Source organism: Salmo salar, chromosome ssa09 (assembly GCF_905237065.1).
Source record: "Salmo salar chromosome ssa09, Ssal_v3.1, whole genome shotgun sequence".
Taxonomy (NCBI): Eukaryota; Metazoa; Chordata; class Actinopteri; order Salmoniformes; family Salmonidae; genus Salmo; species Salmo salar.
The window spans coordinates 134,231,950-134,248,122 of record NC_059450.1 but is presented as its reverse complement, the minus strand read 5'-3'; the positions used below and the strand labels follow the sequence as shown (position 1 = coordinate 134,248,122).

Below are 16,173 nucleotides of genomic sequence, written 5' to 3'. Positions count from 1 at the left end.
CATCTATATTTTTCTTAGCTGTCTTTTTACCACCACAAACCGATGCTGGCACTAAGACCGCACACAATGAGCTGAATAAAGCCATAAGCAAACAGGAAAATCCTCATCCAGAGGCGGCGCTCCTAGTGGCCGGGGACTTTAATTCAGAGAAACTTAAATCCGTTTTACCTCATTTCTACCAGCATGTTACATGTGCAACCAGAGGGGGGGGAACTCTAGATCACCATTACACAATACACAGAGACGCATACAAAGCTCTCTCGCCCTCCATTTGGCAAATCTGACCATAATTCTATCCTCCTGATTCCTGTTTACAAACAAAAACTAAAGCAGGAAGTACCAGTGACTCGCTCAATACGGAAATGGTCAGATGAAACAGATGCTAAGCTACAGGATTGTTTTACTAGCACAGACTGGAATATGTTCCGGGACTCATCCGATGGCATTGAGGAATACTGTATACCACATCAGTCACCGGCTTCATCAATAAGTGCATCGATAACGTTGTCCCCACAGTGACCATACGTACATACCCCAATCAGAAGCCATGGATTGCAGGCAACATCCGCACTGAGCTAAAGGGTAGGGGCTACCACTGTCAAGGAGTGGGACTCTAATCAGGACGCTTATAAGAAATCCTGCTATGCCTCAGACGAACCAACAAAACAGGCAAAGCGTAAATACAGGACTGAGATTGAATCCTACTACACCAGCTCCAACACTCGTCGGATGTGGCAGGGCTTGTAAACTATTACGAACTATAAAGGGAAGCCAAGCCACAGGCTGCCCAGTGACACAAGCCTACCAGACGAGCTAAACGACTTCTATGCGCGCTTCGAGGCAAGCAACACTGAAGCATGCATGAGAGCACCAGCTGTTCCTGACGACTGTGGGATCATGCTCGCCGTAGCCGTTGTGAGTAAGACCTTTAAACAGGTCAACATTCACAAGGCCTCAGGGCCAGACGGATTATCCGGACATGTGCTCGGAGCATGCACTGAACAACTGGCAAGTGTCTTCGCCGACATTTTCAACCTGTTCCTGGCCGAGTCTGTAATACCTACATGTTTCAAGCAGACCACCATAGTCCCTGTGCCCAAGAACACCAAGGTAACCTGCCTAAATGACTACTGACCCGTAGCACTCACGTCTGTAACCATGAAGTTCATTGAAAGGCTGGTCATGGCTCACATCATCCCAGAAACCCTAGACCCACTCCAATTTGCATACCGCCCCAGATCCACAGATGTTGCAATCTCCATTGCACTCAACACTGCCCTTTCCCACCTGGACAAAAGGAACACCTATGTGAGAATGCTGTTCATTGACTACAGCTCAGCGTTCAACACCATAGTGCCCACAAAGCTTTTTTTTTTTACGCTGCTGCTACTCGCTCTTTATTATCTATGCATAGTCACTTTACCTAACCTACATGTACATATTACCTCAACTAACCTGTACCCTGGCACAGTGACTCTGTACCGGTACCCCCCTGTATATAGCCTCGTTATTGCTATTTTATTGTTGCGCTTTTATATTTTTCTTAACTCTTATTTTCTTAAAAATGGATTGTTGGTTAAGGCTTTAAGGGCTTGTAAGTAAGCATTTCACGGTAAGGTCTACACCTGTTGTAGTTGGCTCATGTGACAAATAAAATTTGATTTGATCATGCGCAATCACAAGAACACAGCGACTAAATTCAACACAGGTTAGGTACTAGGCCAGGCCTAAATTAACTTTCCATGTAACCTTGTGAGTGAGAGTTCATTAAGGTTGTTGGTCTTAACCTGCCAATAAATGGCCCCGTTGTTGAGCCAATGAGATGTGTATAATAATAGCACAAAATGGTGTAAAAGGTTGAAAGAGAAGGCAGGGCTTTCAATCTGATTGAAGCAAGCATGAATCGTAGTATATTCTGACTGACCAGAATAGGCCTACTAATACGATACTGGTAATGGTGCAATGCCCTACTTCTGAGCTTGAAAAGCTTCAAAGCCCCTAATTCTCCAAAGAACTGTAAACTGAAAACATTCCAGTTGACATTCAAAGTGTTTTTTTCCCCTTCAGATGGTTACTTAACCATCTTAGTTAATAATTTTTGCAGAATCAGCTGACTCTCAGAGGCACACTGAAGAATATGGAGACTAAGTCTAAACTTGTTACACCCTTTAAGTAAGACATTCCCAAGCTAAGTATGGACGCTGGGACAGAGTCAACCCTTCAGATAGATAGCTGTGTTCATAATCAAATCAAATAAATTAGATCTCAACTTGCATAAAAGTCAGTCAGATACCCTTCTCAACTCTGTTAGACTGGGCAGAGGGAGAGCTCCCTGTTTGTATTGCAGCTAATCTAGGATAGTTTGTGGGCGTGGACTGTGGCTAATTTCTGAGGGTGACATCAGAGGGGCTGACGGCAGGGATCCACCTGTTCCTTTCCCTCAGTCAGTATAGGCTCAGCTAAACAGTGAGTCCTGCAATCATGCTAATCATAGCATACATAACAACCCACGTTCTGCGACACAACATAGAATACAATGCTGCTAAACATGTACCTAATACAGATCATGTAAACGTTGATCAAAGTTATGATTAGCTACAAAATGTCATGTGTAACATGATAAGAGCATAAGTGACAAAGAAAGTTGTCTGCGCAGTCATGCTTCCTATTAATATGAGCCAGGCACACAGGAGGGCTTTCCATGAAAGAACGGGAGATAAAACTCTATCCCATACTGCACATAGCCACCAAGACCCGTGCATGGTGAAGAATCTGTAGCAGCAACAGTCAGTTGTCTAATCCCAAACCTTAATCCTGAGCTGTGGTGGTCTCATGGAGTGTGAATACCTGAAATGATTCCTGACACCTGCTCTTAGCAGTAGGCCTACCAGTAGGCCTAGGACTTACTGAACATAAACATAAAGGCAACATGCAACAATTTCAAAGATTTTACTGAGTTACAGTTCATGTAAGGAAATCAGTCAATTGAAATAACTTAATTAGGCCCTAATCTATGGATTTCACATGACTGGGCAAGGGCGCAGTCATGGGTGGGCCTGGGAGGGCATAAGCCCACCCACTGGGGAGCCAGGCCCAGCCAATCAGAATTAGTTTTTCACCACAAAAGGGCTTTATAACAGACAGAAATACTCCTCAGCAACCCGTCCCCAGACCAGAGTATGTGAGCGGAGTGGAGTGGAGCTGGAGCGGAGTGTACCCAATTTGACTGCAGCACGGAGCGAGATTCCCAAAGACTGGAGCATAGGCCTTCTCGCCTACGCTCCAATTTCGCTCCAGTAGCGCTCACTTCACGAGCTCAGGGCATGCCCGGCCCAGCATGCATTTGTAGTCTACTTGTGTGCTGCTATAGCCCCTTGCTTTAGCTACTGTCATGGAGTTCGCTAAATATTTTCAGAAAGAAACTGATAAAACTCACAGGTGCAATATCAAAGTGGGCATTGTGGAATCTGAAAAGACACGTATCCCGAAAGCATGATGGTGTACTTAATATGTGCACATGCTAAAAGAAAGGATTGAGGTGGGTAGATAACTGTGTCATTGTAGCAAAGTATTTATAAACAAAAAAATCTGATCTCTTAAATGTTTGTTCTATAGGCCATAAGCAATAGGCCATAAATGATTTTGGCCCAATAGGCCTGGCATATTTCCCCTTTCCAGGAGCTTTTGTTTTTGATTGGGTTATTTTGTTTAAAAACCATTAGGCCTACATATGGAAAAATTGAAAAACAACAACTCTGCATCTCTGCCCAGCCTGGCAAGAGTGGCCAAAAGGGTGTTTAGCATCCCCAGTGGCTCTACAAGCGCAGAGAGGATATTCTCCACTGCCGGTCTGCTCTCCAGAAACCATGAGCCTGAAGCCACAGACTGGCCAAACTCGTGTTTCTAAAAATGTATTCAAATGCACTGTACTGAGCCTAATATGGCATTTTTCATTTAATTTGTATTTAATTCTAAGTCACAGCCTATATGCAAAATTGCTAGACTATTTATAGCCTAATTATTTAATACAACCAAATGTTGTTTAAGTGCTTTGTGATTTATTACTCTACTAACTTTTGTGTCGCAATCGCAAATGCTTCACAATGTATTTCTTTGTAGGCTATAGCCTTGAAAGAACTGAAAAAAATACAGCCTAAATAATAAATGTTTGTTCCTTCTTAGACTCCCTGTCTGGTTCCTGAACTATTTAAAGTGTTAATATGCTGTTTAATATGACATGTACCCTATTTGAAGTGATGAGTGCTTCTTATAATTAACATTAAAAGGTGAATGTAATACTTTTCATTCAAATCATATGGTTTGATTTCAACAGGCTACTTCAAAGCCAAATGGTATGTTCAGGTAGTCACAAAAATAGATGGGTGCTGGTTAAATTCAGATTTTAATGAATGGAGCGAATTTGAAGCAGCAGTTTTTTTTCCTGTGAGCACAGAGCGGTTTTTAGCAGAGTGGTTGAAAAGAACGTGGTCCCGACCATTCAACTCCGCTAACATACTCTGCCCCAGACAATCCCACAGCTGAAGAAGCCGGATGTGTAGGTCCTGGGCTGCCGTGGTTACATGTGGTCTGCGGTTATGAGGCCGATTGAACGTACTGCCAAATTCTCTAAAATGATGATGCTTACGGTAGAGAAACAGCTCTGGTGGACATTCCTGCAGTCAGCATGCCAATTGTACTCTCCCTCAAAACTTGAGACATCTGTGGTATTGTGTTGTGTGACAAAACTGCACATTTTAGAGTGGCCTTGACCCCAGCACAAGGTACACCTGTGTAATGATCATGTTGTTTAATTTGCTTATTGATATGCCACACTTGGCAAAGGAGAAATGCTCCCTAACAGGGATGTAAACAAATTTGTGCATAACATTTTAGAGAAATAAGCTTTTTGTGCATGTGGAACATTTCTGGGATCTTTTATTTCAGCTCATGAAACATGGGACCAACACTTTACATGTTGCGTTAAAAATTATTTTTCAGTATAGTTGCCTAGTTTAGCAATAGGTGAGACCTGTCATCAAGCATCACTGATCATATATGTGAATGTACATACCTGAATAAATTAGTTAGCCTTAATCTCATATTAGAGAATACATCACAGGCTACATCACATAGAGCCTACTTTTGCAATACATTAAAAATAACTTTGTCTGTAATCAAAGGCACTCTTGATCACAAAGGGCCTTGAGACTATTGGATCAATACACTGTCCTATCAGACTGGTGATAAACCAATAAAACGTAGTCCTCTCAATGATGAAATTGTTAATGGTGAAGATTGCGTCATTGTAATGTTGTTGTCGCAATGGATAGCCATTAAATACTTCGGAAATGTATCTGTTGGGGAAAATATGAATCAAGGAAATACATCATGTTATTCCCTCAGCCACTATAGTAAGGAGAAATTTGACCAGGTCAATGCACAGAATGTGATATAATGAAGATGGTATTAACATGTTCCAATATTGAATAAGGACGTGTTGGAAAGAGACAGGCTTGACTGCACAAAGATATCAACACTAAAAACAAACATGGAATGTCATGAGTTCTAATCCTGCCCTGGAAACACAATGGGTATTTAATCAGCAGCACTGGCTGTGATACAATCCCTAAATCCCTACATTTCTGGCTGTTTTTGTTGTTATGTAGTCAAACAAAGTGGCCAATGTGGCTTACTAGTAGAACACATAGTTTCTGATAATCTAACCAGCACTGATGTAGCCTACGTTGACATCGGGTGTGTTTGTGAATTCACTATGGAGTGCAGGAGTGCGCTCAGAGTGCGCTCTGGGCTTTCATAATTTCAGAGCGTTGTCAGATTGTCCATTCGTAAGCTTTTCGCTCTCGGAGCATTCAGACCGCACACTGTATGCTCTGTCCAAGGAGTAGGGTTGATCCGAGCGTTCTGACCTCACAACGGCAGTCAAGCACCCAAGCTAACTGGCTAAAGTTAGCTAGCTTGCTAGCTCATTCCAGACATAAATGAGAGAACACCGCCCTCTGACCATTTTACTTGCCCTAGCAGAGCTGGTTAGACTATTTTCATGTTATCTAGAATGTTGGTGACTGTAACATGCTGACCACACCGCTCGCATCGAGTGTGTGAGCGTTGCAAAATTATTTACACATACATGTTATTTAATCATTGCACCCACACTGCTCGCGAGCGTCTGCATAGCCAGGCGCTAAAATAGAACTTGGTTATATTTGTGATGCTTGTCGCACTGCAAGTCCCTCTTCTCCCATCTCCTCATTGGTTTTTAGGAGCATATACCCACACTGGGTGATTGAAAGATAAACTGAGGTCCACACTCCAGAGCAGTTGGTGGTGGTAATGCACCTTAAAGTTGGTTGCCAATCGCCACATAAAGTCCAAAGAAGAAGCCTGAAGGAGGAGAGATTACTTGAAACGAACACGGTTTATCCGATTATCTGTGGATTAATTGTCGGAGTAGAGGACCTTGTGCATTTCAGGTAAAATAACAACCCAATGTTTATATCCCAGAACAAATTAGCTAGCTAAATTGCCATAAATGTTTAATGCTTTTCGACCTGTCCTCAAATTAATATAGATGGTTCAGAGTTCGCTTTGATATGCGATTGCGCACGCGGACGCACGCGTGTGAGCGGTCTGGTTAGCATGTAACTATGCTGCTGGCAACAATTGAATTACGTTTTGTTGCCGACGTTTACTGACACCAGTCATATTCAATGGGTGTTGAGCGTTCGTAAATGAATCAATTATTCTGCATTCTGGTACACCCAGACGAGAATGCTCTGAAATCAGAGTAGATAGCCAGAGTGAATTTACAAACGCACCCTCAGGATGGAGCACTTTAACTTACTCTATTAAAGTCCTTTTTAATACATCACAAAACAATAAACAATGGAGGAGTATGAGAAGCAGACGAGATTAAACAATAGTGTCTCACACAGGATGTATGCACAGACACGGGATTGTCTCGTCAATGAATTTTACCATTGTGCTCTCATGACAAGCATTTAATCTACTGTAGTCAAACTATGCAAAACTACATTTGTAAATTTTCTGTCATTTCAACAATGAAAATAGCAACGATTTGTAAAATAGCTTTTTTACCTACCACTTTCCCATTGTGAACCAGCTGCTGCTCGATGACAGGCAGGTCGGTTTCTTCATAGATGAGTTGCTTGATGTCCCTAACAGCTGCAGAATGAGGGACCTGGTAGGCCCTCTGGCCAATATACTCATGACGGACTGTCACCCATGGCAACCTAGAAAATACACAAAAAAAATCCATGTATTAGTTATTTCTTTGTCCTGGAAAGAATGCCACAGTGAATCATAGATGGCATTCTTCATTTGGTAGGTCACAGGCATAGAGCAACGTCAAGCTTACATGGTGATGTTCAGGGAAGATATTATTCTGGCAGTGCACTGATTCCATCACAAATTTAAATTTGTGTATAATTTTAATGTACATGTTTCCTTGGTCATCCTGAGTTCACAAGACCAGGTGGCTCTTCTATAGATATGTAAAGAGCACAGAATACTGGTAGCACTTAAACATAGGGAACAATGGGGTCAGCAATGCTGCTTGCAGTTTGTATTGATTAAAGAGAAACCTGAGTATATAACCTAAGTCACATCCATTTGTTATCTAACGTTTCAATATTGCTTGTGTTTTCTCCTCTGCATCTGAGAAATACTGTCAAAAAAATTACCGCCAATCCCAAAAGGTTCAAGATGGTGATAAGCCATATGGACATAGGCCACATGCACTCAAGTACAAATATCAGCACTTTCCCAAAGAGAATAGCTAGATCCTGACAGTAACATCTTCCAGTGTAGCCATAACACTGTTTATAACTCTATTTAGGCTCTGTCTGAGTCACTAAATACAGAGATCTGTATGCATATATTTACTTATGCAACAAATATTGATTGTGCAGGCAGCAATAAAGGGTAATAGCTTTGCCTATTCTGCAAACCATTTGACTCAAGCTGCCATCTCTACAATGTCCATAGTTCTACAAAAAATGGGTGGGGCATTCAACAGGGGATGGATGGAACACAACACGTTCTAGACAAAGGTTCACTATAATGGCAATGCGTCTTCTATAGACACTTCAGAAATTACATTAGGCCTTTATTTTACAGGTGATTGTGACATCTGATTCCAGGGTGTCAAGACAGGTGCTGAATACTACAATGTATAACTAACTGGTGATAGAGAGAATAATGGTGAGTTAACACCTCAACATAGTTTAACAGCAGTTGACATAACGTTTGATTGGGGATGTTGATGAATAGGCCTACTTCAGCCCCCATGTTTAAATCTGAAATGTGTAAACATCGAACTTACCATGGGTCTCGACAGTTTGCCATCACTTCTAAGCCTTTTTCGTGCTATGTCCCCGCGTACACATTCATTTGACTTCTTTCTATCTTCTGCACTGAGCGTTGGGAAACTCCACCCGGGAAAAGACTGTCATACAAACAAACAGGACCGTTATTTTCTCACAATACACCTCACAACGTTTTCACTCGAGCCACTTATCTACTGTAGATGTATTGTTTTTCGTTTACGTACAGTTAGCCAATGGTGCGGTTGTAGGAAGCTTCATTTAGCCATTCCCCCTCAATGGGTCCCCCGCTAAGGCTACAATGTATCACTGCGGTGCTCAGTTATCAGCTATTCAGTAAAACGGCCACTTACTTGTCTCCCGCCAAGACATTCGTTTCATGATCTTGTAATCCAGCTGTATCTTTTCAATAGAATCTGTGTTTCTGAAAATTATAGATATGGAAGTCGTAAGCGAGCAAAATTGTGAGGCTACTTCCTACATGGTAATTCCTTCAAAGGCGCTGTTTGTAATAATGTATTATCAGTGCATGTGATAACTGCGTCTGTTGCGGGTTGGCTGGACTGCTGGTGGGAAGCTAATGGACTCTGGTAGTTGTAGTCACGACAGTAACAAGATTAGAAACACATTGCAGTCCCTCTCAAATTGCATCCATCTAGCTACTTTCTCATATAAACCCATATTATTATGGGTTGCAAAATAAGCTATGGTTATAATATGAATATTTTGCAGGTGATGCATTAGGTTATATGTTACACTTTCTATGACTGTAGTAAATCCATTTCACAGTTTCTCATCTATGTTATAGTCTTTAGAATTAAGTAGTTGTATAATTCAATATAAAGTAATAATCTCTGAAAATGTTTCGATAATATTTATGATTTTGGTGCAGTGCAATTGGCATCAGCATCCAATGCAACGTAGAAAAATGACATCATCCAACCTTAATCAAGGACTTTCAGCACTTTAAACGATCCATCTTCACGCGTTGACATTATTTTATGCTTAACATGTAAACAAACCTTTTCGCAAAATATGATCTAGGGAAAGACTGACACTGTTGTGTGCAACAAACAAAGGGCACATTGTTAGGCCTATTTGGCTACCCTACTCGTAAACAAACAATAACATATTCATGATACGGGGAAAGAACAGCATCACCCAGTTTGCAATTTTCAGAATACGTTTGATGCCGCAGAAGCCTATACTTACATCCGAGCAAGATTCCACCAGAAGCATCTGCCCTGTCCTCTCCACCCTCTCACACCCCTGTAGTGCGCACGTCGCTGCTTGATTGTCTCTGAAAAGGGAGACCTGTACTGGGGTGATCAGATGAATGTATATGACTATCCAGTATCCACTTTCCAACAGAAATATTCCGAGAAACTGTACATGCGATACATAATCCTATATCGAATGGTCTCGTCCAAACATCTCTGAACAAGTTCAATACTGCAGAACTCGTGCATGCATTTCTTAAAGCTACAGTATGAATGGGTGACCGACCCGACTGCACACCAAATCAAAATAAAATCGAATTGTATTTGTCTCATGCTTCGTAAATTACAGGTGTAGACTAACAGTGAAATGCTTACTTATGAGTCTTTTTCCAACAATGCAGAGTTAAAAATGTATACATATATAGTCAAAACTTTGGACACCTACTCACCTACTCATTCAAGGGTGTTTCCTTATTTTTACTATTTTCTACAATGTAGAACAATAGTCAATACATCAAAACTATGAAATAACACACATGGAATCATGTAGTAAACAAAAAAGTGTTAGACGAATCAAAATATATTTTATGTTTGCGATTCTTTAAAGTAGTGACGTTTTGCCTTGATGACAGCTTTGCACACTCTTGGCATTTTTTCGCTTTGACATCATCCAGGGGTAAAGTAACTAGGCAACAGGACAGATAAAAGACGCACACATATGTATATGTGCGTTGGGGTGTCAGTGTAAGTATGTGTGCATGTGTGGGTAGAGTCCAGTGTGTGTATGCATAGAGTCAGTGCAAGAGAGTTAGTGCAAAAAAGGGTCAATGCATTTGATTAGCTATTTAGCAGTTTTGTTTAGCAGTCTTATGTCCTGGGTGTAGAATCTGTTCAGGGCCCTGTTGGATCCAGACTAGGTACACTGGTACCGCTTGCATTGCAGTAGCAGAGACAAGAGACTATGGCATGGGTCGCTGGAGTCTTTGACCATTTTTTGGGCCTTCCTCTCATAACGCCTTGTATAGAATACCTTGATGGCAGGGTGGTCGGCCCAATGTACTGGGCCGTACTCATCACCCTCTGTAGCTTCTTGCGTTTGGGTGCCTTGCAGTTGCTCTAGCAAGCGCTGATGCAGCCAGTCAAGATGCTCTCAATGGCCTCCCGAGTGGTGCAGCGGTCTAAGGCACCACTACAGCTTCGGGTTAGATACCAGCTGGCCGTGACCGGGAGCCCCATGGGACGGCCACAATTGGCTCAACGTCGTCCGGGTTAGGGGAGGATCTGGCCGAGGGATTTCCTTGCCTACATCGTGCTCTAGTGACTCCTTGTGGTGGGCCAGGCACCTGCAAGCTGACTTCGGTCGTCAGTTGGATGGGGTTTCCACCGACAGTGTGTCAAGAAGCAGTGCGGCTTGGCAGGTCATGTTTTGGAGGACACATGACTCTCGACCGTTGCCTCTCCCGAGTCCGTTGGGGAGTTGCTTCGATGAGACATGATCGTAACTACCAATTGGATATCATGGAATTGGGGAGAAAAAGAGGGTAAAATAAATACATATGTCTTTTTTAAATGCTCTCAATGGCACAGCTGTATAACTTTTTGAGGGCCCATGACAAATCTTTTCAGCCTCTTTAGGGGCAAGAGGCTGTGTGGGTTTGTGTGGACCATGTTAATTCCTTAGTGATGTGGACACCGATGAACTTGATGCTCTCGACCCACTCCACTACAGCCCCATCTATGTGGATGAGGGCGTGCTCGCCCCTCCGTTTCCTGTATCCCACAATAGTCTTGCTGATGTTGAAGAGAAGTTGTTGTCCTGGCACCACACAGCCAGGTCTCTGACCTCCTCCCTATAGGCTGCTTCATTGTCATCGGGAATCAGTCCTACCATCGTCGTGTCATCAGCAAACTTGATGATGGTATTGGAGTCATTTGCGGCCACACAGTTGTGGGTGAACAGGGGTACTGGTGGGGACCAAGCACACACCTCTGAGGGGCCCCCGTGTTGATGGTCAGAGTGGTGGATGTGTTGCTGCCTACCCTCACCCCCTTGGGGCGGTACGTCAGGAAGTCCAGGATCCAGTTGCAGAGGGAGGTGTTCAGTCGCATGGTCCTGAGCTTGGTGATGAGCTTGGAGGGGACTATCGTGTTGTAATCAAGGAACAGCATTCTTACATATGTATTCCTTTTGTCCAGGTGGGTGAGGGCAGTGTGGAATGCAATAGAGATTGTGTCATCTGTGGATCTGTTGGAGCGGTATGTGAATTGGTGTGGGTCCAGTGTGTCTGGGATGATGGTGTTGATGTGAGCCATGACCAACCTTTCAAAGCATTTCATAGCTATAGATGGGAGTGCTACAGGGCAATAGTAATTTAGGCAGGTTACCTTGGCGTCTTTGGGCACGGGGACTATAGTAGTCTGTTTGAAACAACTTGGTATTACAGACCGGGTCAGGGATAGGTTTAAAAAGTCAGTGAAGACACTCGTCAGCCTGTCAGGGCATGCTCTGAGTATGCTGGTCTGAGGTCGTACAGCGAGAAGCATCCGGATTAGTGTCCCGCTCCTTGAAAGCAGCAGCTCTTGCCTTTAGCTCAGTGTGGCTGTTGCCTATGGTACTGTATTCCTTCTATAGCTAGAGGACTCCTGCTATCTCCAGGAGTGATAAGCATCATTTTTTGTCTTTATCTGTTGTGGTCTAGCACTGTCTTTTTGCTAGCTAGGGCCATCTACTTTAAGTGCTGCCTGTCTTCCCAGTAGCCTACTTGGTGTGTGACCTGCTGACTGCTCATAATTTGCAGATCGTTGTTGGCACATCAACCAGGATCAATGGGCAGGGCAATTTGTGACTTGTTTTGGTAATCAGTGGCTGTATTACGGGGAAGTGGTTTCATCTCTTTTCTGAGCGTCTCAGGCTCCATCTCAGTGTGCTTCATTCTATAGTTAGAGGAGTCCTGATATCTCCAGGAGTGATAAGTATATATTTTATGGTATTTATCTGTTGTGGTCTAGTACTGTCTTTTTGCTAGCTAGGGCCATCTACTTTAAGTGCTGGCTGGTTTCTCAGTGGCCTACTTGGTGTGTGAACTGCTGAAACCACTTGCTTCTGTCTCTAACCCTAGGAAACTGTTTTCCACTGTCACGACTCCTGCCGAGGGTGAATCCTCTCCCTGTTCGGGTGGTGCTCGGCAGCCGTCGTCACAGGCCTACTAGCTGCCATCGATCCCTTTTTCCTTTTCTGTTGGTTTTGTCTTTATTATTTGCACCTGTGTTCACTTAGTGATTAGTTGGGTATTTAAGCCCGTTTCCCCACCTGTTCTGTGTGCGGGCTTAATTTCGTTCTTCCACTGTGTGTTGTTTCGTGGAACGTGTTTTGGGTCGTTGTATTTTTATTACGCCCTATTGTATTTTGGGTGTATACTCTTTTTGATGGTGTGTTTAATAAAAGCACAATAGTAAACGCTATTGTTTCCTGCGCCTGACTCCACACCCACAACGTCAGTCATTACAGAAGCCCGCACCTTCAAATATGGAGTCAGCAGGATCAGCCACCACCCCTCTCCCCTCAATGGAAGAACGGGTCCTCCACCACACCACCGTACTCCATCGAATTGGGTCAGCGATGGACCAAATGATGGAGAGGATGGACCGATGGGAGAGGAGTGGTCTTCTCTCTTCACCTCTGACTCACCCGATGAGTTCACCTACTCCGCCCCCTCCTACATCTGGTTCTGGCGCACTTCGTCTTGCGCTCCCGAGGGAGTACGATGGAGCAGCAGCGGGGTGCCAGGGGTTTCTGCTTCAGATTGACTTATACCTGGCTACCGTGAGGCCGACTCCCTCGGGAGAGTGTGAGCCCCCTCGTCTCCTGCCTGACGGGCCGAGCGTTAGAATGGGCCAACGCTGTCTGGAATAGCCCCAACTCAGCGAGGGAGAACTACCCTGAGTTCACCCGCCGTTTCCGGGCCGTATTCGATCACCCTCCAGAAGGCCGGGTGGCGGGTGAGCGACTGTTTCATCTCAGGCAGGAGACAAGGAGCGCGCAAGACTTCGCTCTGGAGTTCTGGACCTTGGCTGCGGGGGCCGGGTGGAATGACAGGGCCCTAATGGATCATTACCGGTGCAGCCTCCACAGCCGCAGGGAGCTAGCGTGTCGGGACACTACACTCTCCCTGGATGAACTGATTGACGCGCCCATTCCCATGGAGCTAGGAGGGGCCGCATCTAGGGGAACCGCTCCTCCTGCACCAATTGTGGTCGCCGAGGACACACGGTCGACCGGTGCTGTGCTGGGGGGGCCCTCTGGGAGTCGAGAGGGCAGGCAGAGCACTCCTCGTTCACCCCAGGTGAGTCAGCACCAAACTCACCCAGAACCCTCTGTTGGTCACATGTTTGTTTTAATTTTTTTCCTTGATTTGTTTTCCCTGTTCCCAGCATAAGGCGCTAGTCGATTCAGGCGCAGCGGGAAACTTTATGGATCGCGGACTCGCCCTCAAGCTGGGAGTTCCACTGGTGCCGTTAGATTCCCCCTTCCCCGTGCACTCCTTAGATAGCCGGCCATTAGGGTCAGGGCTGGTCAGGGAGACCACGGTGCCACTGGACATGGTAACACAGGGGAATCATAAGGAGCGAATTAGTTTCTTCCTTATCGACTCACCTGCGTTTCCAGTAGTGCTGGGGGTGCCTTGGCTGGCCAGTCACAATCCCAAGATTTTGTGGAAACAGGGGGTTCTCCAGGGGTGGTCAGAGGAGTGTTCAGGTAAGTGTCTGGGAGTTTCCATCGGTGCTACGTCAGTGGAGAGTCCAGACCAGGTTTCCACTGTGCGCATTCCCTCTGAGTATGCCGATTTGGCTCTCACCTTCTGTAAGAAGAAGGCGACTAAATTACCACCTCATCGACAGGGGGATTGTGCGATAAACCTCCAGGTAAACGCTGCGCTTCCCAAGAGTCACGTGTACCCATTGTCCCAGGAGGAAACGTTGGCTATGGAGACATATGTCACGGAATCTCTGAGACAGGGGTTCATTCGGCACTACGGGGTGCCGGAGGACATCGTTTCTGATCGGGGTCCCCAGTTCACGTCCCGTGTATGGAGGGCATTTATGGAGCGCCTGGGGGTCTCGGTCAGCTTGACCTCCGGTTATCACCCCGAGAGCAATGGGCAGGTGGAGAGAGTGAACCAGGAGGTGGGTAGGTTTCTGCGGTCGTACTGCCAGGACCGGCCAGGGGAGTGGTCCAGGTACATACCTTTGTCCGAACTAGCACAAAACTCACTCCGCCACTCATCCACTAACATTTCACCATTTCAGTGTGTGTTAGGCTACCAGCCGGTCCTGGCACCGTGCCATCAGAGCCAGACCGAGGCTCCTGCGGTGGAGGATTGGGTGCAGCGCTCCAAGGAGACCTGGAGGGCTGTCCAGGAGGCCCTTAAACAAGCAGGGGGACGGCAGAAGAGATGCGCTGACCGCCACCGCAGTGAGGCCCCAGTATTCCAACCAGGGGACAGGGTCTGGCTCTCGACCCGAAACCTGCCCCTACGCCTGCCCTGCCGGAAGCTGGGTCCGCAGCGTGTAGGGCCCTTCAAAGTCCTGAGGAGAATAAACGAGGAGTGTTACAGATTTAAACTCCCTTCTTATTATCGTATTAACCCCTCGTTTCATGTGTCTCTCCTCAGGCCGGTGGTAGCTGGTCCCTTACAAGTCGGTGAGGTGCCGGAGGTCCCTCCGCCCCCTCTGGACATCGAGGGGTCCCCGGCGTATACAGTACGTTCCATTCTGGACTCTAGACGTTGGGTGAGGGGCCTGCAGTACCTCGTGGACTGGGAGGGGTACGGTCCGGAGGAGAGATGCTGGGTGCCGGTGGGGGACATACTGGATCAATCACTGTTGAGGGATTTCCATCGCCTCCACCCGGATCGCCCTGCGCCTCGCCCTCCGGGTCGTCCCCGAGGCCGGTGTCGGCGCGCTGTGGGAGCCGCGCGTCGGGGGGGGTACTGTCACGACTCTTGCCGAGGGTGAATCCTCTCCCTGTTCGGGTGGCGCTCGGCGGTCTTCGTCACCGGCCTACTAGCTGCCACCGATCCCTTTTTCCTTTTCTGTTGGTTTTGTCTTTATTATTTGCACCTGTGTTCACTTAGTGATTAGTTGGGTATTTAAGCCCGTTTCCCCACCTGTTCTGTGTGCGAGCTTAATTTCGTTCTTCCACTGTGTGTTGTTTCGTGGAACGTGTTTTGGGTCGTTGTATTTCTATTACGCCCTATTGTATTTTGGGTGTATACTCTTTTTGATGGTGCATTTAATAAAAGCACTATAGTAAACGCTATTGTTAACCTGCGCCTGACTCCACACCCACAATGTCAGTCGTTACATCTACCTTCTCCTCCCTCCTTAATCCTCCACCCTCTGTCCCTCCCTCCTCCCTCTCCGCAGATTACTTTGTCAACCACTTTGAAAAAAATATTAACGACATCCGCTACTCATTCACTCAGTCTATTGAGTCCACATGTCTCACTCACACAGAACTACCCTTTGCCTTGACCTCTTTCTCCCCTCTCTCTCCAGATGACATCCTGCGACTAGTGAGGTCTGTTCGC

General features: G+C 45.6%; 1 protein-coding gene across 3 annotated transcripts in view; it reads right to left on the bottom strand.

Moving 5' to 3' along the window:
- The window catches only part of LOC106612984 (sacsin), a 33,486-nt gene extending 23,642 nt beyond the window's left edge, over nucleotides 1-9,844 (bottom strand). The window contains exons 1-4 of one of the 3 annotated variants that reach the window (XM_014214760.2): nucleotides 9,576-9,844; nucleotides 8,717-8,787; nucleotides 8,363-8,485; nucleotides 7,121-7,271 (exon numbers count right to left, since the gene is read on the bottom strand). In XM_014214760.2, coding sequence (XP_014070235.1) covers nucleotides 7,121-7,271; nucleotides 8,363-8,385 — 174 coding nt within the window. In that variant the 5' untranslated portion in view covers nucleotides 8,386-8,485; nucleotides 8,717-8,787; nucleotides 9,576-9,844. Of the gene's footprint in view, nucleotides 1-7,120; nucleotides 7,272-8,362; nucleotides 8,486-8,716; nucleotides 9,079-9,575 lie in introns of those variants that run through there. The other 2 variants (XM_014214764.2, XM_014214762.2) reach the window with 2 other exon arrangements.
- Nucleotides 9,845-16,173: the final 6,329 nt, after the last annotated feature.